At 46.6% G+C, this 15,286-nt stretch overlaps 2 protein-coding genes across 2 annotated transcripts; both read right to left on the bottom strand.

Moving 5' to 3' along the window:
• Positions 1-333: 333 nt before the first annotated feature.
• Positions 334-2,507, bottom strand: PtA15_9A86 (uncharacterized protein; the record flags this gene model as incomplete). Its single annotated transcript, XM_053172964.1, has 6 exons — positions 334-1,323; positions 1,428-1,565; positions 1,682-1,774; positions 1,855-2,160; positions 2,227-2,314; positions 2,386-2,507. The coding sequence occupies 6 exons, from the start codon at positions 2,505-2,507 to the stop codon at positions 334-336; spliced, it is 1,737 nt and encodes a 578-aa protein (XP_053023517.1).
• Positions 2,508-11,097: 8,590 nt separating this feature from the next.
• PtA15_9A85 (uncharacterized protein) lies at positions 11,098-12,703 on the bottom strand (the record flags this gene model as incomplete). The annotated part of the gene is made up of 6 exons (XM_053172963.1): positions 11,098-11,133; positions 11,207-11,725; positions 11,849-12,204; positions 12,324-12,400; positions 12,517-12,555; positions 12,645-12,703. The coding sequence occupies 6 exons, from the start codon at positions 12,701-12,703 to the stop codon at positions 11,098-11,100; spliced, it is 1,086 nt and encodes a 361-aa protein (XP_053023516.1).
• Between the last annotated feature and the right edge of the window lie 2,583 nt (positions 12,704-15,286).

Here is a 15,286-nt window from a genome sequence, read left to right as displayed (position 1 = left end):
ACCCTGAACAAACCTCGAATACTGAAAGACGAAGGAGAAGGCTGACCGCTCGGGGCTTCACGATTAAACTTCCGGGATGCTCGTCGTTTGTTTTGGCATATGTTATGTTTATTCTCAAGTTTCCTCAGTTCAACTGCATACAATCGTTCCTCAAAGTAATTATGAACTTGGATTGACTGAAGAAAGGTGTATACGAGGGGTAAATCGGGTGTGCGGGGTTGCTTGAGCATGAGTGTCGGTGAAGTGGAAGAGAGAAAGAGAGAGGTGTATGTGCAAAGAAAAAACTAGAAAGATTTAGATCTAAAACAACAGAAGGATGCATAGACAGAGGTGTCACCGTTGGGAAGTGAACGAGTCATCAAGATCATTGGCGCGCAGGCCTTTGAGTCGTTCCGCCTCTCGGATCCGTTCGCGGATGCCATAGCCCAGGTTAGGGGTTTGGGAGCCGCCCAAGCCGAGCGGGACGCCACTCATTCCCCCCGCGCGCGCCCACTGGCCTCTATCTTCCGCGAAACGGTTGCTGGCCACGACAGGCGTGTCGAGGGAGCGATGGTACTTGAGCCACTCATGCTCTGTCGAGTTGTTGGGATTCTCTTCGGACAGCGTGGGTAGGGGTTGACTGTCCACAAAACTGCCGATCGAGCGGGCTGAGACGGGTAAAGCTCCGGGCGGCTTTGGCTGATTCGAATACCCATCGGAATCAGGAGGAGCTTGCCGGCCATCCGTTCTCGTCGATGGGTGCCGCTGCCGGCTGGTTGATTCAGTTAAATCACAGGGCGATAGGAGCGGCATATTAACGGCCCTGGAGGAACCAGAAGGGGTGCTCCGATGGTGTTTGGGGTTGAGGGGAATGCCTGGAGACGGACCCAGAAGAGAATGCCTGAAGGCCCGTGGGGGGTCGAAGCTTTCGGCACTCGAAGCGGGACCTTCATCCTCATCAGCTTCACGGATGATGCTCTTTGGTTTTGACTCTTTCGGATTTCCCGGCGGGTTGCTCTCCTTCGTCGTGCCTTCCACCCAAACATATTCACCCTCCCCATCCGCTGCATCCTCGACTGAACCTTTGTTGCCAAGCCCAGGTAGTTTCAACACTCGAACCTTCGGCCACACCAGGTTGTCGACAATCCAGCCTCTCAGTCTTCCCATTATCAGCTGCTCAATCTTCGGAACATCTTGCAGTTTCGCTCGAGAACCCAATAATGAGGTCGTCGTCATTGACAATGTAAAGTCGGGATCTAATGACATCAAAATCGCCGGTGAAGGTGCTGACGGATCGTCATTCATCGGCAAGGGGATTGCGATCGGTGGAATCTCGGCCATGATCTGTTCATGCGCACATATTCCGCGCCAATAAAAACAAACGCAGTCAGCTGAGCAATATGAGAAGAAGGCTGAGCTAAGGAACAGGGAACAATATTTGAGCCTACCGTAGCAGATAGTTGGTTGAGAGTTAAGCCTAGTGAGATGGGCAAGACCGCAAACCGAGCAGTCGGGAAATTAACGACGACTTTAGTTTCGATCGCTAATGTGACCCGATCAGAATAATCAATATCGATTTCGACCCTCTGTTATGTACGAACGTATCGATTTCACTATGCTTGGTCAAGATTATCAAAGAAGACAAAAGGGGCTACATATTCTCCAAAACGTGGTAACAAATACATTCGAACGATTAGCTTACCATTCTACCAGTTTCATCTGCTGGCCTCACTCTTGCGTTTGTACAGGCTGGGTACTCTTTTCCGAACTCGACTTCGGTGACCGTGATATAATCCTGAGAGAAAAAAAAAAAAGTCGTAGGTTTCAGAGCCCTGGATGGACGAAATCGTGAGGGGTACGGAAGGGGTCACCGACGACACTGATGATCCCCGGAGATTCGCCGCGGGCGAAATTCATAGCTTCCTCGACCATCTCCTTTGCCTTGTTTCCTTTTGGCATCGAGGGATCATCGTCTAGGCCGTGAACGAGGCTCCGATAGGCGATGATGGCTTGTGCGAGGAGGACGTTCAGCCAGTCTGCTGTTTCAGGGGGATGGCTGGAGAGGTCGTACGGTAGTTTGGATAGAAGCTCTGACTCGGACGTTCCCTGCGCTTTGTCGTGAAAAGAAAGCCTTCTAGAATGTTTGCTGGCACGGCGGTTGTTGGGGGCGTGGAATGCTTTCTGGGTTTTTTGGGTGTTAGTTATTCAAAACAAGGAAAATAGAGTAGAAGAAGATCAAGAACATACCCGCTGTGGTCCGCCTGGTTTCTTCTTCTGCGCCGACTTTGGATCTTCGAATACGACATACCTGACAAAACATATTACGAGCACTAAACTATGTAGATGCAAGCACAGGTTCGGTGAGCGAGAATCCAAGGATTGAAGAAGGAGAGCTGATGATCTTACAATGAGAGTTGGCCGACGATGAAGCCTTGAGTGAACGTGAGTTGGAATGGTTTGAGTAGCGAGTTTTGGGAGGGCGAGGACTGCTGGTTGTCATGCTGGGTGAGGGCCACGATCATCAACATCTCGAGTCGGGCGGGTGCTTGTGTGTTCGGCGTTCAGCTCCTCATCCGCTTATATGGCTGTCTCGAGATGGCGGTGGTAATGGTGGCCAGGGAAAGTCTCTTCTCGGCCAGGTTTCATCGGGAGAACTCCAAGGGTTCGTCACAGAACACAACCAGTTCTTGCCATCTCCTGCAGCCAGAGTGTGGGTAACCAGTCTCATCCAAGTCTGTCTCTCATCCACTACAGCTGGGTTACAGGATACCAAACATCGCAACACTGCACAGTGCACACCGACGAGTATGGCAAACTTAAAACGATGCACATCCGCCATCAGCACTGTACAGAGCAGACTATCATCAGTGGCCAGCCCACACGAAGAATTTGTCCCACCTACAATAATCGCCCAGAGGAAATTATTCATGGGCTTTTCGTGAGGCTCATATCATGGCTGGGGCCCCGTTTGGCACCGACATAAGAGCCTTGTCCTGTAAAACCCGCTCGGTATAACGCGAGCAGATTTCCACCCCCGTGCCCTTTTGGGGGCTCTTTTACAAATGTGGTCGCTATACTATAGGTTTACCAACGGCTGTAGAGCCTCTGCAAGGACAATTTTGACGAGCGTACCGACTGCCCTCGCCAAACCACATGAGGTACCCCGCAGCCCATGTACACAACAGATTGAGATACATGCCAACAGCTCTCCACCCCCACCCCCCACCAAAAAAGAAAAAAGAAACAACAAAATAACAGGTACAGTGGGTAGACAATTGTATATACTACACTGTTTTGGACTCTAGAATCTCAACCTACCAACTTCAAGTCATTCTTGTTGGTGAGATGTTTCAAGATAAGCTTCCAAATATGAAGATGAATATGAAAAAATTAAAACAATAAACATAGTGATGATTTTTTGAGGCTTGGAGGAACAACTCCCAAAAGCTGTTTTACATTGGAAGTAGTAGGAAAATGACTGCTAACTGAACTTATTGGTTAAACCCTAACAGTGTAAAAACTTTGGGAATACTTTAATGTTGTATATTCTTCATGTTATGAAATTCTTAGCAATGGGGTGGCATAAAAACATGAGATATCAGGGGTGCACAGAGGGCTTGGTAGGAAAATGACTGCTAACACTGCAAGAAAAAGTCAGGCAAGTGACAGCAGTTGACATGTGGCATTCTCCTGTGTAACTTCCATCCTAGCTGTGCTGTGAGAATGAAAGCTGGTTAGTCGGTGGAAATGTCCGCTGACCGCCTCCTTCAAGAACTTTAGTGTCCGGGCTGTGTGGTTGTCGGTAACTCAGCTCCGCACTGCTACTTTCTGCTAGCCTTCAGCGCTCCTCTACTGATCCTAATCTATAGCGTAATAATATGCAATTGAATAAAGCTCCGCACTTTGTAAGCACAAAATTCGCAAGTAACTCTCAAAGTAAAGATCAGATCCCAGATAATCTCCTAATAACTCTAGTACGTTCGTAGTTGTAAGTACAATGATGAGTAATTCTCCCAAATCATAGGATAAATTCCATGTCCAAAGAAGAGAAAATACTCCAGCCCCTTCCCCCCTCCTTCTCTCCCCGCACATCGCTGTTCCCACCCGATCCCGCACGTCTGACACTTTCCCACACTAGTCCTCCAGCTCCGCCCGCTATACCACTCGTCACTTTCCCAGACTCTGCTCGTCTCCGACGCTTGACCTCCCGCCGTCCTCTGTCTAGCCCCCGTCAGTCGGTCTCTTGCCACCGCCTCCACCCCGGTTCCGCCCGCTGGTGGAACCCTCTTTGGCTGTCGTGGCTCACCCGCTGACGCGCCGCTGCTACCAGTCCACGTGTGTAGCCCCGCCGCAGTCCAGCCCTGTCTTTTCCGCTCCAATCCGAAATCCGCAATCCACAATCCGTGCATTCCAGTCCGCGCGTGACTTTCCGTAAGCTTTCTTAGCGTGCTTTCCTGACCTCATCCTCAGTGCTTATGTCACCGGAATGCACTCGGCCTGAGCGGCTTTGTGCATTCCCGCCCGGGCTATCCCCGCGTGGACATTCTACCGCGCTTGCCTATATAAATAACCACACCGCTCAAGCAGAAATCAGTTCTTTTGGCACAGTCACTGTGCATTGAAGCTTGGACAAAGGCTGAAGTTCCATCACCAGATTCCTTAGAGCTCTCACATAGGGCTGGACCCCAGGGACGGGGTTGACGGGTATACCCGGCTATCCGACCCGACGGGTCGGGGGCCGGCAGGTTTTTTTTCTAAAAATACCCGCCGGGCATTCTCGGGTATAAGAGTTGGGGCACTCCGCCGATCTCACGGGGACCGACGGATATTTGGGCTAAGACAGCTGCCTCAGGAGTCAGGGCTTTTTGTATTTTTTTTCATTTCTAAATTTCAATAGAGATCAAGTAGAAAAAGAGCTATTGGGTGGTCTCAGTGATCTGGTCTTTGTTGTAAGGTAATGGATCTAAGTTTCCAATTCTTCGATACCACTCCTTAAGGCAAAGGAGGTGCTCAACTGATTCTGGGTTGAGACTTGAGCGCTGGGGACCGATGATGCTTTTTGATTTTGAAAATACTTGCTCCGACGATGTGCTGGTGGCAGGAATGGCTAGGAAGCACTTCGCCATTCCTGAGAGCGAAGGGTAGGTTGATTTCTTGCGCTTCCAGTATTCTAGTACCTCGGTCTCGCTTGGTTCGGCTATCTCTTTGAGGTATTGACTGATTTCCGCTTCGAGGTTGTTCGCTGTCTGTACAGATCCAAAGACGTCCGCTAGAATTGAACATTGAACTGGTGATTGTTGTGGTTTGCTGGTACCGCACTTAGAAGGACTGCGATCAAAGCAACAAGCCTCGTATTTGAAATTAGCCAGAATAGTGGCTTGATCAAGTCCAATTCCGAGTTTGTCAGACAAGGATGAGAGGTTGTTTTCTATGTAGCCCATCTTGATACGAGGATTGAGTATCATTGCGCATAGCGGAGCCGGTTTGTCCAACGCAGAAACTAGGTATTTCTTGAGTTTGACTACCATCTGCTTGGCTGGTTCCATAAGCTGACCGGTGTCACACCGATTGCGAACTTCAAGGAGAGTTTTCATTAAGGATATGTAGAAAGGTATCGAGATGTTGAGTGTTGGGTACTTGTTGGAACAAAGGAATAAAGTAGCTTCATTCAATGGCTTCAAGAACTCAGCCATTTGTGCAACTTTGTCCCACTCCATAGGGTTGAGGGAATACTTTGAGGCCTCTGAGCAATGAGAAAACATGTCAAATGTGTCCCTAAGCTCTAAAGCTCGGTTGAGCATTTTGTAGGTTGAGTTCCAACGAGTCTTGACATCCAGGATGGGTAGCCTATCATCGTTATTTTTGTTGGCGCTTGGTACAGCACTAGAGCCACTTGATTGTTCATCGGATCTTTGGCTTTGAGTCTCGGCTGCCTTGGAGAATGTCAGAAACTGTTTGCGGCGTTGTGGTGTAGCCCGGACGTAGGTTGTGAGCCCATGGATTCAAGAAATAACAGTCTTGAGATCAATACCGGTCCCATCAGGTGTCCTAGGGGGGATAGCATTGCGATCCATTTGGTCAAGCGTAATTTCTTGTTCATCGTGGTTGTCGTTTGTAGACAAGTCAAAGGCCCGTATACCATCCTTGGCGGCAAGATTGATGACGTGAGCCATGCAGCCCAAGAGATGTTCAGATGCTTCAAAGTGGCCACCCAAAGCGTGTTCGAGTTTTGTCGCCAAGGTCAAGTTGTTGGATGCGTTGTTGGCTGTGATACTCACTATTGCTTCAACCAGCTCATATTGTTCAAGGATTTCAATAAAGGTTTTGGCAAAGTTAACTCCAGTATGAGCCCCTGCAAATAAATTTGACGTCAGAACAACAATCTTTCACATTGGGTGTAGAGTTTTTTTTGACTAACCACGAATAACAGGCATTGCAACTGCAACATCTACAAGCTCCCATTTGGAGTTAATTGCGTGGGCAGTAACGGCCATGAACGCCATTGTGTTTGGAGAAGTCCAAGCGTCAAGTGTAAATGCAACATGCTTGAAATTTTTGAAGAACGTTTTCAAGTATTGAGAGTGTGCACCGTAGAGATGATGTACCTCCAGAGCCATAGTCTTCCTCCCAAAGAGCATCTGGCCGGTTTGGACAGATGGGTTCAACAGCTCTAGGACATTCCGGAATGATTCGCGCTCAACAAAGGAGAATGGTAGATCAGCATCGGCAATCATATAGGCAATAGCTTTCTTCAACGAGTTTGACGTGAGACGCCCGTCCGAGATGAACTTACAATAGCAATTAACATCATTAATTTCTTATTTGCTGATTGAAAAAAATATAACAAAAATTCTGAGGTCAAAATTGTGGAGACTGTAAAATGAAGATGTGTCTGGTGAGAGTCAAACTCACGACCTCAGCTATGCTGAGACACATACTAGAGTGCTGCCTTTACCAACTAGGCTACAGACGCTTGTGGCTGCCAGCTGGGTGGTTGGTTGGTAGTGCTCATGGGTCGATCCGACAGCCCTCCATACTGTGGTGATACATCATGGTAGCAGACTAACAGACACATAGTATGTGTCCCAGCATAGCTGAGGTCGTGAGTTTGACTCTCACCAGACACATCTTCATTTTACAGTCTCCAAAGGTTATGAGCCCAGAGCTACCTGAGCGCTACTCGCTTACAATAGAGACTTGATGAATTTGTGAATGCTTACTTGTAAGACCACGCAAACCCCTATAAGCCTACATCTAGATCATGGGTTCAATCCCTACGCTGATCATCTTTCATGGGTCTCATTCCCACTCTCTCTTGGGGTCAATCCCCACTTCCCATCATGTAGCAAGGGGGGGTGTTGAGTTGTCTGTTAGTCTGCTACCATGATGTATCACCACAGTATGGAGGGCTGTCGGATCGACCCATGAGCACTACCAACCAACCACCCAGCTGGCAGCCACAAGCGTCTGTAGCCTAGTTGGTAAAGGCAGCACTCCAGTATGTGTCTCAGCATAGCTGAGGTCGTGAGTTCGACTCTCACCAGACACATCTTCATTTTACAGTCTCCACCAAAATAACAATACCTTATTTCCCTGCTCAGTCTTCTGGCGCTTGAACATAGAGACTATATCCTTGGATCCAGCTTCAATCTTGGCGGGGTCCATGAGCTGGTGTTTACGGAGTAGATGCTCCATCATTGACTTCGTGCTTCCAGTTTTGTCTCGAGTAATTGGAGCGTTACAGGCTTGTCCAGTTTTCTTTAAAACAACAGTACAATGGAGCTTGTCGTTCTCTGGTGAGTCAACAAAATATTTCCAAACCCATGACTTGCGGGCTGATTGGGAAGGCTCTAGTTTCGCGGGGGCCGATTTGGTCGCCGGATCCATGTGGATGCCTATTGGTGAGTGGTCGAAGGGAATCTGCCACATTGAACTTGTATGTACACGTCCCAGAAATGGGCTGGAGAGACCGGGTACCCGCGGATATACCCTGTATCCGCAGGTACCCTCCGGGTAAAATACCCGCGCATACCCGTGTACCCAACCTGGTAACCGCGGGTATTTCCACGGGAGCAAAACCTCTGGTTTTACTCCTCGGGTATTCCCGACGGGTATTACCACGGCAGGGCTGGAGGCTCTTGGGTATCACCCGGGGTCCAGCCCTACTCTCACATGTCCACTGATGGCACTTGCTTGAATTTTTCTTCTAGTGTAACAGTATGATTTTTTAACATGTCCCATCAGTCTCCAAACTTCAGGTAGCTTATAACTATTCAGATTATATGTGCCATGAAAATTTTCAAATTCTTAAGTCAGAACATGAGGTACCACACTCCCACATATCTTGTGTTCTGATGCCACCCCATTGCTAAGATTTTCATAGGATGAAGAATATGCAGCATTAAACTTAAGTATTACTGAAGATCCTAGACTGTTTGGGTATGTTATGCCATTGACAGCTCAACTCAATACCACAGAAAAACCCAGCCCCAACATACTGTCTCCCCCAACTTGGCCATTCTTCTTCAATCAGGATCCACCAACCCCTTGATCCACATCTCAGGGCAGGCTACCACAAGCACTACATGCTCAGAAGCCTTACCTCTTTGCCCTGGCTGCTTGCATCACTCCTTGCCTACACCACTGGTACAGGCCAATCTCCTGTTGAAACCCTGCCTCTGTGTCCCCCGGATGTTGATTCCCTCTGCAGGGGAAAATTTACTGACGGGGTCAGAAATGATCATTTGGTTGTCACAACGGCCTCCTGGAGGAGAGGGGCGGGTACACCAACATTGTTGGAATAACAAGGGTCCTGCGCATTTATTGCCCAATCACACCGGCGGCAGCAAGGTTGAGTGGAAAAATTCCCCTCTCTGCTCCAGGAGTGCGTACTCCTCAAAGTTGGAAAACTGAGTTACATTCAGGGCCTATGCGGAAGTACCTGGTGTTGAGATCAGGACAATCTTTTGATGCCTCCCCCTCTACGCTTCATTAGCATGTCAAGGGATCCAGCCCTCAACATTGGCAGTGGTTTGAGCCCATGGGTTCCAATTGGCAAAATTAATAGACCAGGGATCCATCAAACCATGATCCAACATCCCCATCCAAACCACCCAAATGAAAGAGGAGAGACTTTTTAGGAAGTCAGATGAGTGGTTTTTTTGGAAAAGGTACACAGAAAGGAAGGCAAAGGTTTGAACTTCAAAGGAGCAGGCAGACAAGTCTAGGTTGGGAATACCAGCCAAGGTGAGAAGTACCGTCCTCAAGAAGTGAAGAAGGTTCTGCAAGCTCAAACAGCTGCGGAAGAAAAGCTTAACCACATCCACAGTCCAAAATGTTGCGCTGTGTGGGCCAAAATAACTGAGTAAATCAATTTTGATGAATGTAGGTACAACCACCAAAAGCAAGAAAATACCCAAGGTAAATGCTATTCACCAGTTGTTATTGCAGGGAATATACCTAGACACCAAAGTTGAGAAATAGGGCTGTCTCTCAATTAATTGATTAGATATTCTAACACCATCAAATAGATTCCACAGAAAGATTCATGGAAGAGGCTGAAGTCATCACCAACGCTAACTCATTGTTAGGAAAAGTACAAGGTGAGTGATCAAGCTCAAACCAAGAAAAAAAAGAGAAGAAAATTTGCTAATAGCTACACTGTATTGCAGATTACATTGCCTCGCTCTCATTCTGTCTTTCTCAGAAGGCTCAAAGGTTCTTGGTGTGAGGTTAACCCCCCAAAAGAAGTAAGGAGAATTCCGTCTCCTAATTATTGAGATAATTCAAGGTGATCACCAACATCTGCCTTGACATAACAACAGTCCACAAAGTGGACTAGTGCTGATTTCTTTCTCAGCAGACTCAGGGTGAAGAGCCACAGCCCAATTAGTGCAAGCGCAGCGGGGAAACGGCTGCGTGATTGTTGAAAGTAGAAGGTCCCCACCTTTTCTCCTACGGAAAAAGCAGTAGTGCACTCAGCACTGGGTGGGGCCGCTACTTTCAGCGCAGAAAAGCGGCCACCAAACCCGCCGCGCTTTTTGCAGCACATCGCTTTCAACCTTGCCTATACAGGGCAGGTCTGTCAATGGATGGTCAAGGGGAAAAGCAAAAGATAATGGGAAAATTATCTTTGGTTTAAACCCAATGGATTGGATTGACACAGGTGGTAGCTGCCTGATAAATTGGTTGGATTGATATAAAATAGAAACCATTGGAGAATAGGAGGAAAACAATGCAAAAGCTGGGTTTCAGCCCCAGTCAAAAAATTCCATAAAGCTAGGTGTCCACCAGGGTGGACATACACGCCGCTGCTCACCACTCCCGCTCCCGCCTGGACAGTCTTCCATATTTAACCTGCGATGTAATTGTAACGTGAAACTGAACGAAAAAAAAAACCGCAGCGAACACTAGGGTCATCACGCGGACACACTCCCCGCGGGGCTCGAACCCGCAGTCTTTGGATCCCGGGGGCCCACAGGATGCTGGTAGAAGTCCAACGCGTTACCATTACGCCAGGGGAGCATGACGGGTCAGCGCTGTCAACGGTTTATAACCTTGCGAACCTCGGACATGATCTATAACCATTTAAGTTTTTCCTTCCTCGACATCCCAACGTAATTAAGACTGCAACAGAAGTTGGTAATAGAGCTAGCCAAGTGTAATCTATGTGAACTGGTAACATCATTTATTGTTTCCTTAATTCAACATCTTCGCTTGCGATGTCAGATTGCGGACGAAACCCATCTGTTACATACATCTTAATTTGCAACCAAAAATTATATGCGTGTTGTGTGAATAGTAGGATTCCGATCACAAGATATGTTTGTTTGTAGTACATCTGCAACAATAAAGCAACCATTCTTTACTTGGTTCTGTCTGCAAATGTAACTGGTAGAAGACAATTAAAGATGAAAAGAAAGGTATGACTTTTTGATGAACAGCCTCCATCAGAAAGGTAAAAATAGTCAACCAAAAGACAGAACTGTACACGAGACTAAAGAACTGATAAAAAAATCAAGGAGAGAGCAAAAAAGAACAGAGCAGGGGTGTTTAATGACGTTTGCTGAGTCTTTTCAAGTAACAATAAACTATTTTGTTGCGCTTGGTATTTGATTACTACCGTCCTGCCATGTTGCTTAGCGCTTGCTGCCGCTACAGCGTGATAACAAAATTTCAATTGATCAGGTGTTGAGCTCGATGAAAAAATCGGAAAAACTTCACTAACGATTTGTAAAATGGTCGCTCTGTGTTCCGGGGAGAGTCCATCGATTTGCTGCGGTGTCAAAGCTAATACTTGTTGGATCAGTTGAGCCTGTTGAGCGGCAGAGTTTGCTGGAGGCTGTTGTCCAGGTAGGGGTTGCTGTTGTTGGGTGATAATTGGTGCGGGCTGGACTTGTGGAGGAGCAGTTTGCTGTGACATGATTCCGTAGTTCGGAAGGGGCGCTAGCGATGCGGGGTATGAGGTTTGCTGTGGCATGCCAGCTGGCCTCATAGGCTGCTGTGGGTAGGCATTTCCGCCGAAGCCGACTTGCATTTGGTGTGAAGGCATAGCTGCAAGTGGAACGGGCTGTTGTTGTTGTTGCTGCTGTTGTTGTTTTTGCATCGCAGCCGGTGCGAGCATGCGTGTGAGTATCGAGGCGTCCACGACTCCCATCATCAACATTGCTTGGAATAAAGCATATGTCAGCTGTGGGTTAGCATTCAATAATTGTCTGGCTTGATCGGGGGCACTTGCGACCAGTTGCTGTCAGGATAGGAAAAGCAAGCGTCTTCTTCAGTTCATAGGGAATGGAACAACAAGCACATGCGAAATGAAAGACACGATAGACTGAATCGTTGACTTCGGCAGCATGGATTTCAAACTAACCTTCATTTGGCCGGTGATTTCAGCCAATTGAGCTGGTGGGATAGCAGCGAGAGTTTGTGAGATTTGATCGGTAGCAGTTTGACCTGCAGCCAAGGGTTGGCCACGTGGCAAATCAGGTGGCAGTCCGGTTGTGATGGGACCCGTATTTCGGCCGGATGATCCATTGGGCTCTGTGGGCATGTTACCTCCGCCGGCTGGGCCTGCTCCACCTGCTCGTCTCCCTTTGGTTGGGGGTGGTCGACCTCCTGCCTCCCGGGTATCATGATTACCGACGTCTGCGAAATCTAGTCTGAGAGCTCGTCCACCAATCTCGATCCCTTGTAGATTTCGAATAGCAGATTCGGCGGTTTGGGTATCTAAAAATCGAGGTCGTCGATATGGTTTAGAAAGAGGCCTAAGCTATCGGAATGAGATCCTTTTGAATGTATGGGTTTAGAAACCTCCATACTGCCAAGAAAAAGCAAGGGAGGCTGACCGAAGTATTCACAAAATCCAAATCCGCGTGGCTTCCCCGATTCCTTTTCATACGCGATTCTGAAATTGGACACGGGTCTTTAGGAGAAAATGGCGATTTCAATGTACGATTAGTCAAGTCTGAAATCGGATCGATTGGTAAACAGCGGCTATCAAGTGAATAGGGAATGGGTCAAATCCAACAAGCCACTTGCCCCACTGTTCCGAAAACTTGTTCAAGTTGTTTTTGTAGTCTGTGTACACCCGGGGAGAAGAAAGAAAGATTACGAGAGTTATCAAACAGTCAGAGTCATGGAGGAAGCAAGATTTGATTCGGACTGACTCGTCCGAGTGAGAGTATGGCAGATTGCCGACAAAGACAATCTTTGTCAGCCCTGCCATCGACAACGGGTCACTGATTGGCGGAATGTTGGCTGATTTACGGGTTTCAATTTTTTTGAATCCTTTGATATTCGGCAAGACCGAGGTTGTGGGTGTGCTCGGGAGTTGGTTCAGTGGTGTTGGTCTGGCCGGTTGAGGGTACAGGCATGCAACATCCGGATCACGTAAGCATCCCTCCCGACTGCCTGCAGCGGAAAGAAAGCCCCGGGCCCCATATTCACAGGCAGTTTCTCAAGTGCAGTTCAATTTAACATTGCGCAAGTAAAGGTGTTCAAAGTTGAAATCATAAAATTTTCAATGCATAAAATCATAAAATTATAAAACTTTAAGTGATGATTTCATATGTACCATTCTAGAAATGTTGCTCTAAATTGAGTGCTTGGGTGCAACATATTTTTTTCAGCTTAGAATTTTATGATTTTATGGTGTTATGATTTTATGCAAGTCAACTTTGAACACCCTAACTATAAAGTACAGCAGGGATAGCAGTAAGCTAATAGGGGGGTTCACGTTAGCCTGATTTTGGCTGCTTGTCATAGATGGCTTCAAATCTCATGCACGCTTCCTGCATAAACTTAAAAAAAATACTGCATGAGCATTCCCTTCAGCAAGGCCTTTACAGGGGAGGTCTTGCTGAGAACTCTATTTATTTTCTGGAATATCCTTGCATAGACCTGCATGAGCAGCCATCAATTTTTAGCAAGTAAAAAGCGAGTTCATATTTGGAACCAGGGCTGAAAGAACACCCCTCCTGCCCTCATGTTGCTGGACAGCTGCCTTCAGCCTGAATGGAGGGGCCAACAAAGCCCGCGTTCGTTATGCCAACTGCAAGTACAAGAGAGATGTGGGATAATTGAATCCAAAGTTGATCTTGAATATGAAAAAAAACCATACAATGTGTCCAAGCTTCTTGAAAAACACAATAACAAACAGATACCTTCAGTGGAGGGCTTCACGTGCAATCTGGGGCCCCCACAGATGTTGGTTTAGACCCAAAATTCTAGATTTTTCCAGGGAAATCTAGCTTTTTGGGCTCTAGATCTCTGGGGGCTACACTCAGTTGTATTTAAAGCAAGCCAAAAATTACATCCAAGTAGGAGTGTGCTTCAACCCAGGCTTTCATTCAACATTGAGGATGCTATCAAAGAAAAAATCCTCACCCAACACATGATAACTTGAGGAGGATTACCCTGTGTGAACTGGAACTGTATGAGTGTTTAAAAGAAGCTAGTTCATCTAATCTCCTCCAGACAGATTTAGTCTTGAGGGAATTGTTCCCCCTACAAGTGGACTAGGATATTTTCTTTCCCAAAATCTATCTTCTAAAATCAATCAGCCATCTCCTTGAAGAAAATATACCTATCAGCTTCCTGGGATTCACCATTTAATATTCCAAAGAAATTGCACAAATCAACTTCATGCCACATTCAGGCAAATGATATCTTCCCAGGAAGGCACTTGCACAGCATCTTGTCACCAAAATGGAGCAGATGAGGGAATCCCAAGGTTATTCCTAAATGATCATTGATGGATGCACACTTTGAGAGTTTGTCATTAGCCATGGAAGGTAAATCTTTGCTCCATTAATGAAGTTGAAAAATTATCCATTTGGTACCCGTGGCAGGTACCTAATACCACTTGGCAGGTACCCCTTGCACCCACCTCACACCCGCGCAGTGGTGCCTGGTGTGGTACTAGGTACTTGGTTTTGGCCAGAAAGTGGTGTGGTACCCAGGTACCACCTGTAAGCAACTATGCGCTATGTGGTGTGCCAAAGCAGCAAGGCCGTTTTTGGCAATTTTTAATCTTAACCTGAAACAAATCCTACATCCAACGGTATGAGACTCCTATCATCTGTCCTAGGTGGAGGCAGTGGGGGGGAGGGAAAATTGTGCTATGCACTGCCTTCAGGGCTGGTCAAGATGATCAGAGAAAGCGGATTGGGGAATAGTGTATTACATAAAAAAAACAAAGTCTTGAGACTTGTTGGTGGTGTTGGGGGCTTGGGGAAGAGGGCCTTAAGTTCAAGGTTTTGGAGCTTGGAAATGTACAAGCAGATTGGAGGAATTAATTGATAATTGGAACAGAGAACAAGAACCAGAATTGATAGTAATCAAGAATATCAGGATTGGACAATCAGAATGAAACAAAAATGATGGCTGCTATATGGTTCAGAGAAAATCCAAATCCCATGCCGCTTCATCATCTGAGTTTGTGCAGAACTCAGAATCTGGAGGTGTGACATCTTGTGGGACATGTCATCATACACCCTGCACGCACTACATACATGAGAAAAAGACAGGAGACAAAACAAAACAAAACAAAACAAAACAAAACAAAACAAAACAAAACAAAACAAAACAAAACAAAACAAAACAAAACAAAACAAAACAAAACAAAACAAAACAAAACAAAACAAAACAAAACAAAACAAAACAAAACAAAACAAAACAAAACAAAACAAAACAAAACAAAACAAAACAAAACAAAACAAAACAAAACAAAACAAAACAAAACAAAACAAAACAAAACAAAACAAAACAAAACAAAACAAAACAAAACAAAACAAAATGACATAAGGAA

Source organism: Puccinia triticina, chromosome 9A (assembly GCF_026914185.1).
Source record: "Puccinia triticina chromosome 9A, complete sequence".
Classification (NCBI taxonomy): Eukaryota; Fungi; Basidiomycota; class Pucciniomycetes; order Pucciniales; family Pucciniaceae; genus Puccinia; species Puccinia triticina.
This window is presented reverse-complemented; position numbering and strand designations above follow the sequence as displayed.